Here is a 15,411-nt window from a genome sequence, read left to right on the forward strand (position 1 = left end):
CCCTTCATGTGTGTGAAGGATGGAGTTTCATTGGAGACGATCAGAGATGATCGATTCTCTTTCAGTGATGAAGCTTCTACTGGAGTCTTTACTGTGAACATCACTGATCTGAGAGAAGAGGATTCTGGGATATACTGGTGTGGAGCTCACGTCACCACTAAAGTCAACCTCACTGTCAAAATGGGTAAGTCCCTGATCATTTTGAAGATTTATACACTTCACTTCACAAATAATATAGGTTTTAAGACCTATATTATTGAATTTGGTGCCGTGACCCTTATGGGAGTGAGGTTTAGGGGGGAGAGTGTAACAGAGACAAGCTTGTAAGAGCTGTGCATGCAAACCTCACTCCTCTGATCTCAAGAGTAGCGACAGAGACTGATGCTAGAGGCTGTGGTTTTTAGCATCCTTGTTAGAATGCTCACCTCCCATGCCAGAGACACCGGTTCGAATCCCACTTAGAGCTGTGTGAGTAGAAACGGTTACATATATTTGCCATGAATGTTGCTACATATATTTATTTTTTTATATACATGTGAATACATCCCCGTTTCACCATAATGTGTTTGTGTGTTTTCAGATTTCTCTTTGTTCAACATTATTTCTTTGTGTTCGACTCTGCTGCTGATTGGAGGATTCGCTGTGATTGAGTGTTTATTAAGATGAGGTGATGCTGTCCTTCATGAACACACACAGATACACACACACACACACACACACACACACACACATTTATCTAAGCAGATTATAACTATTAAAGATTACCCCAAACCCTGAAATAAAGGGATGTTAATTAATATTCTTTTTTACCAAATGAAGACATTTTAAAATGTCTAAAAAGTGCACTTTTTCAGTTCATCTCAATGAATGCACAGTGTATTTGACACAGTAAACACTAGTGTGGGGCGCCTGACTCGCTGTCACTTTGCTGAGAGAGCTCAGTGTTTCTTACACACTCAGAGAGTGAGAATTGATGTGCTACATGTAAATGGTATTCTTTGTTATATTTTCCTGTAAAAATAATGGCATTCATTTGGAATTATTCAGCCTTTAATGTGTCCCCAGAATGTGTCTGTGAAGTTTCAGCTCAAAAATACCCCTCAGATCATTTATTATAGCCTGTCCAATTTGCCCCTATTTGGGTGTGAGCAAAAACAAACTGTTTTCCTGTATGTCCCTTTAAATGCAAATGAGCTGTTGCTTCCTACCCCCTTTCCAGAAGAGGGCGGAGCTTTAACAGCTTGTGCTTTCACACATAACTGGAAATCTCATGCAGCCAAAATATCAGAAATTGTCAGTAACTGTGTTCAGCCTTATATGTTCATCCGGAGTCAGACACTGATGGAGAGACTCAGGAAGGACCAACAGGATGTTTCCGAATGGTTAGTTGATGATTTATGTAGTTGTAACTTCATTAAACTTATCGATTAGCATTAGCATTTAGTTTAATTATGGTAATAATTTATATAATCATCTTTAACCACATTAGCCATATGCTAACAAGCACATTCATAAGCGCGATTTAGAAATAGAAATAATATCCTATTAATAAAACTCCCATTTTGTTCAACAAATCTCTTAGTTATATCATGTGTGCACTGTTAATTGAGTTGCAATGACGAGATCACTGCTTTCATGCTCAACAACATCAGCTACAGTGTTCATCACTGCAACCTTTCATGCCACGATCTAAATACAATGCCATAGTTTTAAATGTAATGCAGCGAAGTGTATTTTATGTAGACAGACGTCAGTCACGGAGAACCACAAACAGCAGCCACCTTTTACAGTTCCTACTGAATCAAAACAATGAGCTTATGTTGCGTTCACTCCATAATACTGTACCATAATTAAGAGATGGCAACCTGTGACATTGTAACCAGAGCTGTTCACACTTCGGTAAAGTTGGTTTTATATTCGCACATTCGGACATCCGTATTCAATAGCCTTGTTAATCACACTACATTGGACATTCAGTGGACATTCACAAGTAAATATGCCATTAAAACAATACTTGCCTATTTTGATCGACTGTGAAAAATGTTGTAAGTTGATAATCGTTGGTTTTCAATATCATGTCGCTGCTTAAAATTCGCAAACATTAATTTATTGCACATTTATTGGAAAGTCTGAATTTATCAGAAGTCCGAATGTGCGAATATAAAACCAACTTTACCAAAGTTAAAAACGCGCTAAAAGAGAGAGTAATAGGTGCGTTCACGCGGCCTTGTAATTCCTGTAGTTACGACATTCTAGCTTGTAAAAAGCGCTCACGTCCTCGTAGAGCTCGTAATTACAGCTTGTAAGCTGGGAGTTTCCTGAAAGCTCCCACATGTACCACGTGGCCGCTGTACCACCTGACCGCTGTAGATTCATTTAGGCGTTGATAGTGCTGCCATGGAAACGCATAATTCCCAGTCCAAGGACCAAAAAGGACGTGAACAGCTCCGAATATAACGTCACGTGTTGTTATCTCAAGATTCCGGTAAATACGAGGTGACGTGAACGCAGCATAATACTTAGCTATTTCAAATGGAATGATGTCAGCCAATCACAGCAGTGGGCGTTTACACTGAAGTCTCACAGAGACACGCCCCTTAAAACAGAGCGTTCAAACCAGAGGGCTAAAATCAGGATTGGAAAAATGCCTTTTATTTATAAATTATGACAATTTTTGATGTAAAAAGCAAACTAACATTATAAGTGCGACCCAGGAAACATTATAAAACAATAAAACGATGCAGTTCATGACCCCTTTAAGTTTTATCATTAAATAATACTTCATTATTTACACTTCTAACTTATCTGTTGGAATTGTTACTTTTCCTGTTTGCACTATTTTTGCCACTGTTTGCACCATGAGAGTATGAATAAATACAGAATCTGTGTTTACATTTCAAACTTGATTTGAATTATTATTGTGTGATGTTTTTTTTTTTTTTTTTAGCACAGTTGGACTAGTATTTAAACGGTTGTGTTTGGATTTTTACTATTTTTTTACTCTTTTATTTAATTTACGACTATTTTCCACTATGTGGTATTGACTCGGCTTGCTTTACTTGCGGTTTACAATTTCAATTACAGCCATTTCTTTTTTCCATTTTTTTTAAGTTACGTGCAAGTTTGTTTGACAAGGCCTTGATTTTAATCATGATCATTAGTATTATCAATTTTTTTTTTATTAAAACTGTTTCAAAATTTGATGATATTTTTTTTCTTCATGAAGTGTTTCATGAACACTGTGTTTGAGTTTCCATGATGAACAGGCCATTTCCGTCCATCTCAAAGTCACAGACATCAGGTGAGGTTTCAGGCTCTAAATTTAGTTATTTTCTAAGAACATTGAACAGACTCAGGAAACCCACAGTGAGACTGAACAGAGAGAGACAGACCAACATCCATTGTGAGCAGAAGACAATAAAGACTAAGCTGAGGAAGAGGCTGAAAAACATTTATGATCAACAAGTTATCCATGTGTGATTTAAATAAATTCAATAAGCCCACAAATCAATGACAGAATATCTGTGAACATCCTATACATGTTGAAACAATGGAAACAAAGTTGAAGTTGAATCATAATTATAGATCATAAAAAGTCCTTCATTATACTTTATGCATTTAGTATATTGAGTTCAACACATTACTCTAAAACCTCTAAATGACTAGTTTTAAACAAACTAGATTGTACATGATCTAGAGGTAAGGTGAGATATGTTGCAGTGCTGAAGGGTGTTTTTCAGGGGTTTTAACATGTGATCAGTGTGATAAAGGGAAACTAACACAAGAAGCTCTTCAGCTTGAGCTTTTCTTTGCTCATGCACTTTATATTCTTTTAGTCAAACCAAGATTCAGCCGCCTGCAGGTGTGATAAAACAGGAAGTGTTTTTTTAGCAACGATGGACACACTTTCCACTCCATGAAGAGATGTTGTGAATTTAGATCATATTATAAAGTATTAATTATAATATATTGCAATTCTTCTTTCAGAAGGTTTTGTTCTGGTTGTCGGAAGCACATGTAGATGCTTCTGTTGCACAAGCATTTTTATAAAATGTCTTGGTGTTCAAATGTTAAAGTCAGCACAGCTGTTTGGATCTCTTTTCTCTCTGCAGGAATAAATTATTGGTAAAGATGTATTTTTAAATTAGCCTTTAGTTGTTGTATTAGTCTTTTTTAGTATTTTTTTAGTACTTTTTTGTATTAGTCCATCTAGTGGCACATGTGAGTAATCACCTGTTAAATGTCCTGGTTTTATTGAGATGGAGATCAGGAGATCAGACTGACCAACACTAGATGGAGCTGCTTGACTCTCAGGTTTATTTGTGTCTCTCTTTCGTGGTTTGTGGTTTCCAGCAGGTTTAATCTGGTGTGTTTCATGTGTGTCTCTGTGGAGACCAGATTCACTGAAGCAGTAAAAGAGTCATTCAAACAAAGATACGCTGGAAAACTCAACAGATGCTGAGGTTTATGAATGTGAATTATATTTATTGATATTATATTTAACTTGATGATGATATTTAGTAATTAAATAGCAAGTGTCATTCAAACTGAAAGACAAATAATGTGTACTGAGCCTTAAATTTGTCTCCATGTTAATGATGTTTGAATGATTATAAAGTCAAATCTTAAAGTGTAATTGATATTTTCACTGGTATAATAATTAATCAAAGAGATACATAAGATGACCATGTGAACCACTGCTGTTTGTGTCCATCAGTGTCCAGTGTCTTACTTTCACTTTCTCTCTCTCTCTCTCTCTCTCTCTCTCTCTCTCAGAGGAAGTGGGCGTCTCCGTCACATTCAGCACTTCATGTTAAACTTGTAACCAGGAAAGAAACACTCAAAACTCATCTGAACACACATCGAGAGCTTCAGAAGAACTGAATCTCCTGACAACAGAGAAGATCATTTAATAAGAGAGAAGAATGAAGATCATCTTGACTTTCACTCTGCTGATGATTCCTGGTAAGAATCTGAACTCAGAGTAAATCACTAAAAACAGCACAGATTTGATGAGGAGAGTCTTTCACTTCACTTCATGATGTTCTAGTGACTGCTGAAGAAAGTTCATTTCTGTGTAGTCTCATAAATATATTAAAGTGTGTTTGATGCTGGTTTGTTGTAGGAGTCGTGAGCTCCATCAGTGTGACAGGATATTCAGGAGGAGGAGTCACGATCAAATGCAAATATAATAGAGGATATACAGCATATATAAAGTATTTTTGTAAAGGACAGTGGTGCACAGACCGAATCAGGACTGATGAGAAATATAAATGGGTTCAATCTGGAAGATTCTCTCTGTATGATGACACAAGATCAGAAGTCTTCACTGTGACCATCAGAGATCTGAGAGAAGAGGATTCTGGGACGTACTGGTGTGGAACTGAAAGAGTTGGAAATGATTTATACACTGAAGTGAATCTGAAGGTTATAAGAGGTGAGTAACTGAGAGCCTCAAACCCATGATGATCTCCACAACATCATGATACTCAACACTGACTGTAATTACTGCCGTTCACACCTGAAACTCATAACAGATGCCATTTTGTGTTCAACAGGTCAACCAATCAGGAGTGTGAGAGGATATTCAGGAGGAAACGTCATTATAAACTACAAATATGAGATGAAACACAAGAACCATGTGAAATATTTCTGTAAAACTCGAGGTCAATGTTTTACTGTAACAAACACTAACAGAGCAGCAGGATGGAAACAGGACAGACGATTCTCCGTTCAGGATGACAGATCTGCAGGTCTCTTACGTGTGTTTATCAGAGATCTGAATGAGAACGACTCTGGAGAATATCAGATTACAGTCAAAGTTTCTGAAGAATACAGTTTCTTCTCTGAGTTTAATCTGATCATCAGAGACGGTGAGACGCTTTCATTCATTTCTGCATTATTTGACAGAATCCATGAATATATCTGGTCATTGTAACATTGCTGCACTTGATTTGGATCTGAAACAGATGATTGTTGTGTGAAGAGCATCAGTCTATCAGCTGCTGCAGGAGGATCTGTGAACATCAGCTGCAAATCCCCACAATCCCACATTAGTGATGTGAAGTTTCTCTGCTGGAGATCTGGAGCTGATCTCTGTGCTGAAGAGACGTCTGTGGAGGAGAGCAGAAGATGGAGTCCTGAGGGAAAGATCCAGCTGTATGATGACAGAGAAGAGCAGCTCCTGACGGGAAGCATCAGTCATGTGACTGAACAAGATTCAGAATACTGGTGTGGAGTTCAGTCTGATCAAGGACACAAGAGCTTCATCACACGAGTCCTGATCAATGTTACAGGTACAGATGATTTTCTCAGTGATATTAACCATAATGCAACTGTGTGGCTTGCTTCATGTTGCTTGACTGTGTAAAGAGAGTGAAGAACCAGGCTTATTCTATTCTTGTATGTTTACACACAGGATTATTTTAGTGTAGAAGTAACATCTGTTAAAGACAAAAACCACAGTTAAAAAGAGGATGTGTCCTTGCAAAAATGAACTGCCTTTAGTATTACTTGAGTCTCTGCGATTAAAAGAGTTTTGTGTAGATCTGTGGTGCTGTTCTGCAAATGCAATGCTCATTGTGTATTTTATTCTTCATGTCATTCTTTATATGTATAATTGGTTCATTTTAAACATCTTGAGTTTATTTATTTATTGCCATTTTAACAGATGATACAAAAACACAATATATCACACAATAAACAAGTTCGAGTGTGAACTCAGGATCTGAACATATGATCAAAGTTTGAAAGTCTGTGCTCATACTACAGTGTTTGGTGTTGTAGAATTAGTGTGGCAATTTGGACACAATATTACTACAGTCTTTTTACATTAGTACTTCTGTTGTCATTTGGATAGTTTTCAGTATTTCTGTTAGTCCACTTTACCACACTTGTACTGCAGTATTACAGATAATAATAATAAAATACAAATACTGTCATTTTAGTCCTTAATTTGTGACATATGTGCTTATTTATAAGTTCCTAAAACTTAAATGAACATCTTTCAGTTTTGTTTTTTAAGTGTCTGTGCATCAGCAAACATGAATTCTGGGTAGGGGAATGACATCAGTAACCATTAAAAGACAAAAAAAAGTTTAGTGTGTTTCTAAAGAGTTTCTAAACAGTTTAGTTTAGAAAAACAGTTTTTCCTCATTTTTGTTATTGTTTTAGGTACAGATGTTCTAAAAACAACAACGTCATCATTATCATTATCATCATCATCACCACCATCATCATCGTCATCTGCTTCTGATTTCAAAACTTCTACATCTAACATCACATCAGTGCCTCCTTACATGTTAGCAGGTGACCTTGTGCTGAAATATAAACATAGAATCTGATGTTTAGCTCAGATGATCATATTCTCTGGTTATTGTTAATTCCTGTGTTTTCAGGCTCTTCTCTGATCGTTCCTCTGGTTCTGGTTCTGATCATCGCTGGACTCTTATTACTGTTTCTCTTTAAGAAGTGTCAGTCTCGAGGTAAAACTCCTTCTTAACTTTTTTTTTTTTTCAGTTTGAATCTGTCGCCACCTATTGGCCCCAATTACAAAATACAGAAATTTGATGACGTGTGAAAACATTTACACAAGATGTCAGTGTTGAAATGTGATATAACGTCATTAATTTAAGATGCTTGTTTTTATCAGGTGGTGATTCGTCATCTCAGACTGGACCAGGAAAACATGAAGTGGTGAGTCCAGTTACTGTATAAAATGATATTAATCTCTAATGCCTTCCATCCTGAAGATCTTCAGAGCTGTAAATAATTTCTCTGTCTCTCCTCAGGTTTCTAACACTGGTTGTGATTTTGAGGAGATTAAAGACACTCACAAACAATTACCCACAAACCCCTCTAATTCCTCTGCTACAGTTTATGCCACTGCCCAATTACCCACAAACCCCTCTGTTTCCTCTAACTGTGTTTACGCTACAGTTGAGAAAGCCACTGGAGACTCTCAGTGCTGCATCACATCTGCTGAGGATCTGAATTACGCAGTGGTTTATTTCCACAAGGAATCAGACTGTCCTGACAGTGTCAGTTTCAGGAATAATCAGGATTACATTGAATACGCTGCTGTCAATCATCTCACTGCTTGAAGAGCCACAGCAGAGAATATAAATGAGCTGAATATTTGAATGTTTGAACCTTGTCTTTGGCGTTAAGTTTCCAAGTAGCTTCACCTGCTTTTCTGGTCCCACCTGGTTCCCAGACTCTGCTCTCTTCACTGGTTCCCCGGTTTCTTAGCTCCACCACCTTTGATGGTTCTGTCCAATTTCCTGGAAATGCCACCTCCATCCCTCCAGCTTCACATGGGTTCCCTCGTCTTTAAGACTCCACCTTGTTCTGTCATTACCCTGGCTCCATCATGGACTTCCTTCTGCTCCACCAGGTTCCTTACTTGCACCAGCTTCAACATGGTCCTTGGATCCTCCAACTCCACCTTGGCCTTTCCAGCCTTCCTGACGCCACCTCAGTATTACATCTCTCCGGTTCCACCCTGGACCATCAAAGGCTCTGCTGTGGTCATTGTAAGTTTTATACTGGTGGCATATCATATTTGTCTATGGCTACCTTTGAAACAAATCATGTAAAACATAAACACTGTTACAAAAACCACAAACACGGGGTAGGTTGGTCTAGCGTAATGATTCTCGTTTGGGGTGCGAGAGGTCCCGGGTTCAAATCCCGGACGAGCCCCCAGTTGTTACATCCTCCCCTTTTCTCTAGGGCAAATGAACAAACAAAAAAAGTAGCCCTTATTGACAGCAGATATATTTTTAAGATGGAAGAATGCAGTTTTACAGATGCTAGAAACATGGCCTTCAAATGAAAGATTGGTATCAAAGAGCACACTCAGGTTCCTAGCTGACGACGAAGACTTAACAGAGCAGCCATCAAGTGTTAGACAGTATTCTAGGTTATTATGTGAAGAAGTTTTTTGGTCCAAAAATTAGAATCTCTGTTTTTTCTGAATTTAGTAGTAGGAAATTACTGGTCATCCAGTTTTTTATATCAGCTATGCATTCTGTTAATTTTGTGAATTGGTAAGTTTCGTCAGGGCGTGAAGAAATATAGAGCTGAGTATCATCAGCGTAACAATGAAAACTGACGCCATGCTTCCTAATGATATCTCCCAAGGGTAGCATGTACAGAGTGAAAATCAATGGTCCTAGTACTGAGCCTTGCGGTACTCCATATTGAACTTGTGATCGATATGACATCTCTTAATTTGCTACTACAAACTGATAACGGTCAGATAAGTATGATTTGAACCATGACAATGGTATGGTCTAAATCCTGACTGGAAATCCTCACAGATACCATTTCTTTCCAAGAAGGAACATAGTTGCAATGATACTGCCTTTTCTATTATTTTTGACAGAAAAGTGAGATTTGAGATCGGCCTGTAATTGACTAATTCTCTAGGATCAAGTTGTGTTTTTTTAATAAGAGGTTTAATAACAGCCAGCTTAAAAGTTTTTGGTACGTATCCTAGTGATAAAGATGAATTGACAATATTAAGAAGAGGATCTATGACCTCCGGAAGCATCTCTTTCAATAGCTTAGTCGGTATAAGGTCTAACATACATGTGGTTGATTTTGATGATTTAAAAGGTTTAGAGCATTATTCCTCTCCTAAAGCAGTAAATGAATTGAATTTTTCCTCAGGGACACTACAATGCACTGTCTGACGCGATACTGTAGTAAACAGTTGCATGGTTATATTTTTTTCTCTAATATTATCAATCTTGCAAGTAAAGAAGTTCATAAAGTCATTACTGCTGTGCTGTTTGGAAACATCAAAAGTTGAAGCTTTATTTCTTGTTAATTTAGCCACTGTATCAAATAAATAACTAGGGTTGTGTTTATTTTCTTCTAAGATATTTGAGAAATAAGCAGATCTACCAGTTTTTAAGGCCAGTCAGTTTTTGGTCAGTTTTTGCTGTGGTGCCTGGGGAGTGATTGGGGGTTATATGCCTTGTTTAAGGGCCCCTCGGTTGTGGGTAATGACAGTGGAAGAGAGAGCTGTTCATTTACTCCCCCACTTACATTGCCTGCCGGTACTGAGACTCGAATCCACAACTTTCAGGTTATAAGTCTGACTCTCTAACCATTAGGCCACAACTGGCACAACTTAAAGTGTTAGTTCACCCTTCATTACTCGCCCTCATGTTGTTCCACACCCGTATGACCTTCGTTCATCTTCAAAACACAAATTAAGATATTTTGATTAAGTCCTATGGCTCAGTGAGGCCTGCATTCACAGCAATGGTACTTCCTCTCACAAGATCCATTAATGTACTAAAAACATATTTAAATCAGTTCATGTGAGTACAGTGGTTCAACTTTAATATTATAAAGCGACGAGAACATATATAATACATAACACCAAATTAACAAAATAACAATTTTTTTTAACAATATCTATTTCAAAACACTGCTTCATGAAGCTTTGGAGCTTTACAAATCTAATCAGTGATTCGGATCACATATCAAACCGCCAAACTGCTGAAATCACGTGACTTTTGCGTTCCGAATCACTGACTCCAAGACATTCTGATTTCATCAAAATATCTAAATTTGTGTTCTGAAGATGAACGAAGGTCTTACGGGTGTAGAACAACATGAGGGTGAGTAATTAATGACAGAATTTTCATTTTTGGGTGAACTAACGCTTTAATTAGATTGTATTTATCCTCCGAAATAGCAGACATAGAAATGTCCAAAGTCTGTTTTTACTGACACTCAAATTACAAACACAAATCTGTCTGACATGTTGAAGTTTCTTACATTCATTATAATATCTGCATAAAAACAAGGCGCACATTAAAATCAGTAACTGTAACTTCAGCCAGGTGGCACTCTTTGTCTAAGTATTTAATTCAGTACTGAGTCAAAGGAGGTCTATATGATGTCATACTACAAAAAACCCTAACTAACAGCCCTCTTGCACACAGAGATCATTCAGCATAAAGAAGACTGAACTCAACTCACAATGAAGATCCTCCTCATCTTCTTCACTTTCTACCTGATCTCAGGTCAGAGCTTTTCTCTTTCATCACTGCAGTAATGATGCTGTTTTCTGTTCATGAGGTTTCTGATCACAGTATCAATCTGATTGACAGGTGCAGTGAGATGCTTTAGTGTCACTGGATATTCTGGAGGAAGTCTTCTTGTTGAGTCACAGAGGTTTTGGTACAGTTACTCTGTGAAATACATGCATAAGTTATCTGAGTGGAAGACAGTATTGTATGATAAGAAACATGCATGGATTAATGAAGGACAATTCACACTGTTTCAAAACAATGAGGGAAAACTTGTGATCTACATCAGAGATTTAAATCAACAAGATGCTGGAAGATACGAAATTGGGGTTGAAGGCCAATGGTACATCAATATGGCTTTAAATGTGAAAGAAGGTCAGTTGTTTAAAGATTAAAGTCTTTTAGTAAAACTATCAGTCATTTCAAAGCTTTTATACAGGTATATGTGAAATCTGTTTCTTTATTTTGTGAATTACAGATTCATGTTGTAAAGTGTCAAAGAGAGTGATAGTGAGTAATGGAGAAACTGCAACATTCAGCTGTGAATATTCACAGAGTCATATTAATGATCCCAAGATCATATTCAAAGAAGGAGAAGACTCTATTGAGATGATTTACAGCACATGGAATAAGAAAGAAAGATTCAGTGTTTCTGATGACAAACAGAAAAATATCTTCAGTGTGAGAATTTCTGCTGTGAGACCAGATGATGGAGGAGTTTATTTTTGTGGAGTTTGGATCAACAGACACTCGTACACTTACTCCATTATTAATACTGTTAATTTGCACATCATGAGTGAGTAGAACAAACTATCAATGTCATCTAGTAAATTCACATAGTCAGTTTGCTTCTTCAGTATTTGTCATATGTCTCATTCAATAAACACACTGATTCAGTCAGATATTTTTTGATTGACAGATAAAGTGCCTGAAGTAACTGGCTACTCAGGAGGTCGTTTGATGATCAAGTGTGAACATCCTCAATACAAAACCAATCCAAAATACATCTGTAAAGAATCAGATGAATGTTCAGAGAGGAAGAATCCAGGAGTTCAGGATGAATGGATGGAGAATGGAGATGTTTCTTTATATGACGACACCAGAGCAGGAGTCTTGATGGTGTTTTTTAGAGAGCTGAAAGCTGCAGATGCAGGAACATACAGGTGTGGAGTGAATGTGTCTCCCTATACTGAGAGCTTCACTGAACTTCAGCTGAACGTCACAGACGGTGAGGAACATGAAATACTTTATCTTGCATGTTTGAATTATTTGTTCCAATGTTTAATGTAATTTCTCTTAATTTACAGGTGCAATTTTTGTGACTGAATCTGCTCATCTTGGTGAAGAAGTCAACATCATCTGTCAGATCCCAGAGGAACATAAAGTTCATGTCTGCAAAGAGGATGATAATCACATCTGTCAAAACATCAGCACATCTACAGTGACAGAAATGAATGGTTCATCTGAGAGAAATGAAGAGAGAGTTTTTACAGTGAGCATCAGTAATGTGAGCGTGAGAGATGCTGGAGTTTACTGGTGTGGAGCAGAAACCAGAGACACACATTTGACTTTCATCTCCCTGAACACCAAAATTCAGCTCAACCTCATCAGTGAGTGAATTCAGATGATTTCATTGTAGAAATACAGTCTATTCAGAATCATGTGTGTTAAATGTCTGTGTTTGTGTGTTTGCAGTAGCTCCAGTAGTGAGACGTGAAGGAGAATCTGCTGAGATCATCTGCCCTTATGATTCAATCTATAAATCAAAGTCAAAGTCTCTCTGTAAGGGGAAGTGCTCCACTAGAGATAGAAATACTCTCAATGAAGAGAAAGAGACCAAGACTGACAGATTGACTCTGAATGATGACGGCACTGCAAGTGTCTTCACTGGGACCATCACTGGACTGACAGCAGAGGATGCTGGGAAATACTGGTGTGCAGTGACATTAGAGAGAGACGTGAATTATCTTTACACTCATCTGATCGTCATCATGAACGAGGGTGAGGAAGGTTTATCATCTGAATATGTCAAACTATGGCTGTGAATTGATGTTCTTCTATTTCTCATCATTTCCAGAGCTGAACTTGACTAAGTATGAAGGAGACGACATGTCAATCCAGTGCAAACATCATGATGAACATCAGAAACTCTTCTGTAAAGCACATGAACCCTCCATGTGTGTGAAGGATGGAGTTTCATTGGAGACGATCAGAGATGATCGATTCTCTTTCAGTGATGAAGCTTCTACTGGAGTCTTTACTGTGAACATCACTGATCTGAGAGAAGAGGATTCTGGGATATACTGGTGTGGAGCTCACGTCATCACTAAAGTCAACCTCACTGTTAATATTGGTAAGTCCCTGTTCATTTTGAAGATTTATACACTTCACTTCACAAATAATGTAGGTTTCTATGACTTTGTCATAACACAGAATGAGATGTTGATGCAATTATATAATGATATCGTATGTACCTTCACAGATATATCGTTCGATAATTGTTTTTTCTTATTCTTTGCTTTTTTATTGTAATGTATGTGAAATGTTTTCTAGTTGTGAAATGTAAAACATATATAAAAGAAGGCATTTGTTTTTACGTTGCTTTTGATTTGTTGTTCTATGCAATCATGTGCTAGATGGACATATTTGACCATTGCTTGTTTCTCTTTTCCGCTTTCCCACTTGCACACGAACGCTGCATTTTTTAAAACATGTCTCGAGACGTTCTTTTAGCTTACCTCCGTTTTAAAGCGCATTCTTATGCATATCCTGTTGTTGAACAGTATCTGTTCAGTCAGTTGGCGGGTTAAACAAATTGTCATTGATTTAAAGAGCTGATGAGCTAATAATAAAATTGTTCAGCAAGACTGAGAACTGATGTCTAACTTTGATGCTTGATTTGTAAGTAACATCGTTTGTAAATATATTACAGCTCAGATTTTCACTTTACATTTATTAACAATTGTGTATATTTGACATGGATGTTGCATATCTATGTCCCTGTTTCTCCATAATGTTTTTATGTATTTTCAGATTTCTCTTTGGGCAACATTATTTCTTTGTGTTCGACTCTGCTGCTGATTGGAGGATTCGCTGTGACCGAGTGTTTATTAAGATGAGGTGAGGCTGTCTTTAATAAATACACAGATTATAGTACTACAGATTAACTAATAGTCTTCGTAAGATCTAACCCACGAAACTCTTTATTTTCACCTTCTCAAAATAAACACTTGTGCTTATGTAACCCCTCTAACCCAGGTCCTTCTCACCCCGCTCTGCGCGGGTCTCCGGCGTGGGAGTCGGACGCTCTAACAAGGAGGCTAAAGGCTGCAACCTCTAGCGTCAGTCGCTAGAGCATCTCTTGAGATCAGAGGAGTGAGGTTTACTCGCACAGCAACTACTAGCTGGCCTCCGTTACACTCACCCCCCTAAACCTCACTCCCATCCGGGTCACGGCACCAATGTAACCCCTCTACCCAGGTCCTACTCGCCCCGCTCTGCGCGGGCCTTGAACCTGGGTCTCCGGCGTGGGAGTCGGACACTCTAACAAGGAGGCTAAAGGCTGCAACCCCTAGCGTCAGTCGCTAGAGCATCTCTTGAGATCAGAGGAGTGAGGTTTACTCGCACAGCAACTACTAGCTGGCCTCCGTTACACTTAATTCAAATAGGCATTCTCTGGCGTCTTTCCAGCTCTAGACTCTTGGCCTGCGGACCACCTTGAACCTCTTTCCCTGCCAGTAATGGAATTTTCCACTATTTATGAGACAACGCTTCCCCACCATTCACAGAAATTTCCGGCTTTCCATGTTTTCACTGTTATATGGTAGGGGGTGCTATTACGCATCTTCTGGAAGATTACTGAATATCCTGATCAGGTAAAGTAGTAGCAGAAACAAGTGACATCATATGTAATCCTATGCATATGTAAAATTATGCGATCATCAACATTAAACAGCACATAAATCAAAACTGCGTAATGTTACTGAATGAAATGTTGACCCAGGATGAGCTATAGGACTGTTCAAGCATTAGGGGCGTTAATGGACTCGATCTACTTCATCTATGTTTTGATCATCATTCTGAATTTGATCCAGACATAGTCTTTGACAAAAATGCGATTTTCTCAATTTTTTTTCTTTTTCTTTTCTTTTTTTTAAAGCAGGTGCTTTTTTGATTCTTTTGATTTATTGCATACAACAAAGAATCCATATTCATACAACAAAATATTCTGTGGGCCATGAAACTTTCATGAAAATGATCAAAAATGCTGTGGCTAACCGGCATCTTTTTTCAAAAATGCTGGCAGGGAAAGAGTTAAAAGTCAAACTATGATGCACTTCAGGCACCTGCGTATGTCATA

The 15,411-nt window shown here is 37.9% G+C and overlaps 3 protein-coding genes across 6 annotated transcripts in view; all 3 read left to right on the forward strand.

Moving 5' to 3' along the window:
- The window catches only part of LOC125271244 (polymeric immunoglobulin receptor-like), a 477,349-nt gene that overhangs the window by 192,210 nt on the left and 269,728 nt on the right, over positions 1 to 15,411 (forward strand). The gene's annotated exons all lie outside the window — the stretch shown is intronic.
- On the forward strand, positions 18 to 8,433 carry LOC125271223 (polymeric immunoglobulin receptor-like). Its single transcript, XM_048195256.1, has 9 exons — positions 18 to 184; positions 4,777 to 4,965; positions 5,126 to 5,437; positions 5,559 to 5,873; positions 5,970 to 6,296; positions 7,174 to 7,308; positions 7,398 to 7,484; positions 7,652 to 7,695; positions 7,791 to 8,433. Exons 2-9 carry the CDS (start codon positions 4,926 to 4,928, stop codon positions 8,100 to 8,102), a joined length of 1,572 nt encoding a protein of 523 aa, XP_048051213.1. The 5' UTR covers positions 18 to 184; positions 4,777 to 4,925; the 3' UTR covers positions 8,103 to 8,433.
- Positions 8,398 to 15,015, forward strand: LOC125271205 (polymeric immunoglobulin receptor-like). 2 transcript variants are annotated; one of them, XM_048195210.1, is made up of 10 exons: positions 8,398 to 8,534; positions 10,965 to 11,045; positions 11,133 to 11,426; positions 11,530 to 11,847; positions 11,971 to 12,279; positions 12,359 to 12,661; positions 12,747 to 13,052; positions 13,129 to 13,404; positions 14,085 to 14,171; positions 14,720 to 15,015. In XM_048195210.1, exons 2-9 carry the CDS (start codon positions 11,003 to 11,005, stop codon positions 14,168 to 14,170), a joined length of 1,935 nt encoding a protein of 644 aa, XP_048051167.1. In that variant the 5' UTR covers positions 8,398 to 8,534; positions 10,965 to 11,002; the 3' UTR covers position 14,171; positions 14,720 to 15,015. The 2 variants fall into 2 exon arrangements, with proteins under 2 accessions (XP_048051167.1, XP_048051166.1); XM_048195209.1 differs by lacking the exon at positions 14,720 to 15,015 and adding an exon at positions 14,310 to 14,450.

The sequence above is a fragment of the Megalobrama amblycephala genome, linkage group LG7 (genome assembly GCF_018812025.1).
Source record: "Megalobrama amblycephala isolate DHTTF-2021 linkage group LG7, ASM1881202v1, whole genome shotgun sequence".
Taxonomy (NCBI): domain Eukaryota; kingdom Metazoa; phylum Chordata; class Actinopteri; order Cypriniformes; family Xenocyprididae; genus Megalobrama; species Megalobrama amblycephala.

What these genes read in the sequence shown, in the direction of transcription:
- LOC125271205 (XM_048195210.1), top strand. Translation starts at nt 11,003, where the DNA reads ATGAAGATCCTCCTCATCTTCTTCACTTTCTACCTGATCTCAG. An exon ending in GGCTTTAAATGTGAAAGAAG is followed by an intron (nt 11,427 to 11,529) that starts GTCAGTTGTTTA and finishes TGTGAATTACAG; the next exon opens with ATTCATGTTGTAAAGTGTCA. An exon ending in GATCGTCATCATGAACGAGG is followed by an intron (nt 13,053 to 13,128) that starts GTGAGGAAGGTT and finishes CATCATTTCCAG; the next exon opens with AGCTGAACTTGACTAAGTAT.
- LOC125271223 (XM_048195256.1), top strand. Translation starts at nt 4,926, where the DNA reads ATGAAGATCATCTTGACTTTCACTCTGCTGATGATTCCTG. An exon ending in TAAGAAGTGTCAGTCTCGAG is followed by an intron (nt 7,485 to 7,651) that starts GTAAAACTCCTT and finishes TGTTTTTATCAG; the next exon opens with GTGGTGATTCGTCATCTCAG. An exon ending in GACCAGGAAAACATGAAGTG is followed by an intron (nt 7,696 to 7,790) that starts GTGAGTCCAGTT and finishes GTCTCTCCTCAG; the next exon opens with GTTTCTAACACTGGTTGTGA.